At 51.3% G+C, this 4926-nt stretch overlaps 1 protein-coding gene across 1 annotated transcript in view; it reads right to left on the reverse strand.

Moving 5' to 3' along the window:
• The window catches only part of PNMAL2 (paraneoplastic Ma antigen family-like 2), a 3407-nt gene extending 1064 nt beyond the window's left edge, over window positions 1–2343 (reverse strand). Inside the window, 10 exon segments of the mRNA XM_010852709.1 lie at window positions 42–171; window positions 174–214; window positions 216–441; window positions 444–513; window positions 515–556; window positions 590–910; window positions 912–1018; window positions 1021–1338; window positions 1856–1958; window positions 2281–2343. Of these exon segments, the coding sequence (XP_010851011.1) occupies window positions 42–171; window positions 174–214; window positions 216–441; window positions 444–513; window positions 515–556; window positions 590–910; window positions 912–1018; window positions 1021–1338; window positions 1856–1958; window positions 2281–2343 (1421 nt within the window).
• Window positions 2344–4926: the final 2583 nt, after the last annotated feature.

Raw genomic sequence — 4926 nt, forward strand, 5'->3', positions numbered from 1 at the left:
CCTCCTCATCCCCCACAGCTCCCCAGCGCGCCCCGGGGAGCCTTCTTGCCCTTGAAGGGGGTCTGGGGCTCAGTCTTGGTGGGGAGACACATTCATTCCGGCAGGTGTTGTCGTTGGCCTTCCTCAGGACGACGGCGGCCACCTGGAAGCCTGCCTCTTGCACCTTCACGAGGTTCCGGAGGTGTCCTCGGCCATGACAGACAAGACCTCTTGTCTTCCTTGTCCTTCAGCCCAGCGACTCCATCACAGAAGCCATTTTCAACACCTCGTCCTGGGCAGAGGGGTCTGTATGAGCCACAAGGGCTACAAACTCAGGATTGTCCACCCTCTCTTTTTCTTGATCTCCGTTTTCCTGGGACTCGCTTTGGGAGGCGTCGCTGTCCGCGGTCTCCTCACCAGACGCGTCTCCCACTGCCAGTATGGCTGATAAGTCGACCCCCGCCCGAAGGGGGAATCTTTCTCCTTCTCCTTTTTTTTGGCTTTGTCCGTCACCGTTGCCAAGGCCAAGAACTCACTGAGGACCTTGCCCGTCATTTCCTTGGCTCTGGAGGCCCCACTACCCAAGGAACTCCTCCGCGGTGGCCTGCAGCATGCTATGACCCTCATCCCCGCTTAGGTCCTCCCGGTCCATCTCCTGGATCAGGAGCCCCAGGCTCTCCTCAGAAGAGTCCTCCGACTCTCGCTTCCCCGATGTGGATGGTCGCCCTCCATAGTCCCTCTTCTTGCCCGTCTGGGTCCACCTGCTGCCTCTGGTTCTGTTTCCGCGATCTCGATGACCTGATGTTCTAGCATTTTTGGCTGCATCAGGAGCGAGGTCAGCCTCCCTGACCGTCGGCCCCGATCCCCGAGCCTGAGTCTCCGAATCAGGAGGGGTGGATCTGTCCCCAGAGACCCTGGCCACTGCCGCCTCGGGGGGAAGGAAGTTCACCCAGCAGCGACCGTCTCATCTGCCTCAGGACCGTCGTGTCCTCCGCGCTTTCCTTGCACAGAACCCTCTAGACGCCGTCCCTGCCCGGATCTCACCGGGGATGGCGCTGTGATTAATGTTCTCCACAAACTCCATCACGGTGGCTTTGGCCTTCTCGACCCTCATGGCCCTGGCGTTCCTCAGCCCGAACGTGCCCTGGGGCAGGAAGACCGGCTGCAGGACCGCTTGGATGGCCGCCGGCTCCACGTCCTCTGGGAGGCCCCGTGCACGTCCAGGGCCAGCCCCCTGCACCAGTCCCCCCAGAGGGCCCGTGCCGCCTCTGGCGCTGACCGCGGAGCAGGAGGGAGCCCGAGGTGCATGTGGGCTGCGGGGCCCTGGGCAAATGCCACCCTGGAACAGCGCCGCAGGGCCTGGAGTTCAGGTTCAGATGAACGTGACCAGGTTCCGGCTCCTGCTGCTCCCGGGCGACTGACCCAGCGGCCATTCCCGAGACCCCCTCCTCATGGGGGTTCTAGCACCCACAGGGAGTTTGCGTGGCAAATCCAGGGATGCCACCGGCCCCTCCGCTCCGCCCTTTGTGCCTGACCGAGGCGGAATGACACGGCGGCGCCCGGGCCAGTTGGTGGGGAGGGGGACGCGGTCGGCACCTAGAGCAGCGGGGAGAGGCGCGTCCTCCTCGCGGCTCCGGGGCCACGTCTGGCCATGCGCCCTTCTCTCAGTCTCTGCAGTTCTGCGCGGAGGCGGCTGCTCGGCCCTGCGCCTGCGCACACAGGCTCGCCCTGCTCCCAGCTGGGCCGCGTCACCATGGCAACGCCGGGGCTGCTGCCTGGGTCTCAGTTGCTGGGGTCTGAAGGGATCCAGCTCTAGACGAGCTCAAGCAAAGGAAGACTCTGGGGGTTGGGATCACCATCTGTGATGAGCCCCCACAAAGGCCATATTCACAGGGGGCAAGACAGCAGTTAGGGACATCCGCGATCTCCTTCAGGGGTAGACGCTTCCAGCCCTCCACCGTGTACAGGTGGGGTTCAGGCTGCAGAGACGTAGATCAAGAGCCTCTGGCCGCCCACGGTGGAACCAGGACTCACTCTTGGGGTGCAAGCCACGCTCAGAGTTTTCGGGCCTCACTCAGTGGGAATCGGCTTCAGTAAGGATACACAGGCCTTGGCTGCGAAGTGCTGGCATCCTTTAGGGTCCACAGCCCTCACTGATGGGGTCCGGCCTCGCTCTTACAGATGTTTCTGTAGCCATAACCATACACCTACTATTAACTGTGTTTTTGCATATGGTTCCTGTGTGGGTGTGATCAGCAGTGAGAATAGACATCACTTCCGGAAGAAGACCTTGATCCTGACTGGGTCCACAGGCTGGGATGGGTGAATGTCATAGCTACCACGAACACACTTCCCCTTCATCATCCTTGCTAACCCTCACCCCAGCTCTACATAAATCAGGCACTGTGGCCCAGCCATTGGGTTTCTGCTGCTGCCCCCGCTATGACTCTGGGAAGTTTCCTGGGTTTCTCTGTGTAATGCACATAACCATTAACCCTACTCATAGGATCCTTGGGCTTCCCTGGTGGCCCAGATGTTAAAGAATCTGCCTGCAACTTGGGAGAGCCAGGTTTGATCCCTGGGTTGGAAAGACCCCCTGGAGAAGGGAATGGCAATCCACTCCAGTATTCTTGCCTGGGAAATCCCATGGACAGAGGAACCTGGCAGGCTACACTCCATGGGGTGGCAAAGAGTCAGACATGATTGAGTGACTAACACTTTCACTTTTCACTTTCATAGGATCCTTATGGGGATTAAACAGGATGATCCACGAAAGCCCTTGGAACAGAGGTTGGCCCAGAGCTGGTGCTCCCTGAAAGATGGCGATGAAAATTCATTCTTTCTTGACCCTTTTTACAATCATTTAATATAAATATATATATTTAATTGTCAAATAAATATATAAATAAAGAAGGAAATTTTTAAAAAAAGAAACCAAAACACTTCGTTTTTGTTTTGTTTTTAATGTAGGAAGAGAGTTTATTGCAAGGTTACCATGGCAACTGGTCCTAGGACAACCAAACTGCTTGCTCACTCTCCTACCTGCCCCTCAGCTTTCATTTTCCCTGCTTCTCCCTTTTCCTTTCCTTTCCACCAAATGCGTGTCACTTTTCTCTCTAGAGCAGTGTGGTCTAAAAGAAATATAATGCAAGCCCCCAAGGCAAGCCACATGTGTAATATGTAAGTTTGCTAACGGCTACCTTCAATATATAAAAAACAGGGGAAATGAATTTTAGGAATAGATTTTCATTTATTTACATTATTCATTATTTACAATAGCCAAGATATGGAGCAACTTAAGTGCCCGTTAACAGATGAATGGATAAAATGGATAAACAAGATTCCTTCATCTTTATTGTATATTATAATATATAGAGGATTTACACGTGTGTTTATAAATAAAGAAGATTTTCTATATATATATATGATTGAGTAATATTCCACTAAATACAATGGAATTTATTATTTAAAGACCCATTTTAAAAAGTAAAAAATCTTGCCATTTGGGATAACACTGATGGTACTAGATGGTATTGTGCTGAGCAAAATAAGTCAGAGACAAACAAATACTATATTATTCTACTTATATGTGGAATCTAAAAACAAACAAACAAATGAACAAACATAACAAAACAGAAACATAGTTACAGATACAGAAGAGAAACCAGTGGTTGTCAGGTGGTGGTGGTAGGGGTGAAGAAATAGAAAGAGATTAAGATTCAGAGGCAAGTCCCGGAAGTATACTTCAGGAGTTTCTATTAACAGCAGTTTGACCTCCAGAGGGCAGTTTGCAAACGTGATCTGGGCACCTGAAGCGTTTAGCGCCCCATTTGGGAAGCCTGTGTGTAGGCTGCCAGGAACGGTCATGAACTTTGAACTGATCCACATCTTCCCCTACTTTTGGGGATCCCTCCAGGCATTCACACCTACACAAAAAAATCAGTTCACAGTGATCTCAGCTCAAAACCTAACTCCATGTAACATACAAACACACAGCATAGTTTTAAAACTGGTTTTCATCACCGCTGACTATGGCAGTTTCTATTCTAGGGCCCCTGCCATCCTTCTTGCATAATTCCAGTTTCTGTTCATACTCAAGCCCACATTTATTCCCGAAAGACAGGTGCAATGGATCTTTGTTCCATTTTCTGGCCGCAGATGGAATTCTCCCTCATTTCTCTCCTGATCAGAGTGAGCCAGAGCTGAGCAGGAACATGGTCCCAGAAGTCGAGTAGAAAATTAGAGAGCAAGGATCAGCTAGGCAGGGCGCTGGGAACTCCAATCTGTCCCGCCTAGCCCCTCTCTGGATATCTGTCCTGGAATTAGGATGCTCTGTTGGACAGAGATGGGATCCATGACTGGCCTAGCCACTGCCTCCAAGCTGGGAAAAAAAAAAGAGAGAGAGAGAGAGAGAGCTTATTAAATGTTCTGCAAAATTCTTCCCACTCCCTGTGTTTGAGGACAAACGCTGTGCCTGCTTGTTAAGAAGGAATGCTCAAAATTCTCCAAGCCAGGCTTCAGCACTATGTGAACCGTGAATTTCCTGATGTTCAAGCTGGTTTTAGAAAAGGCGGAGGAACCAGAGATAAAATTGCCAACATCCGCTGGATCATGGAAAAAGCAAGAGTGTTCCAAAAAAACATCTATTTCTGCTTTATGGACTATGCCAAAGCCTTTGACTGTGTGGATCACAATAAACTGTGGAAAATCATGAAAGAGATGGGAATACCAGACCACCTGATCTGCGTCTTGAGAAATTTGTATGCAGGTCAGGAAGCAACAGTTAGAACTGGACATGGAACAACAGACTGGTTCCAAATAAGAAAAGGAGTCCGTCAAGGCTGTATATTGTCACCCTGCTTATTTAACGTATATGCAGAGTACATCATGAGAAACGCTGGACTGGAAGAAGCACAAGCTGGAATCAAGATTGCCGGGAGAAATATC

Source organism: Bison bison, unplaced genomic scaffold, assembly GCF_000754665.1.
Source record: "Bison bison bison isolate TAMUID 2011002044 unplaced genomic scaffold, Bison_UMD1.0 scf7180017864313, whole genome shotgun sequence".
Classification (NCBI taxonomy): domain Eukaryota; kingdom Metazoa; phylum Chordata; class Mammalia; order Artiodactyla; family Bovidae; genus Bison; species Bison bison.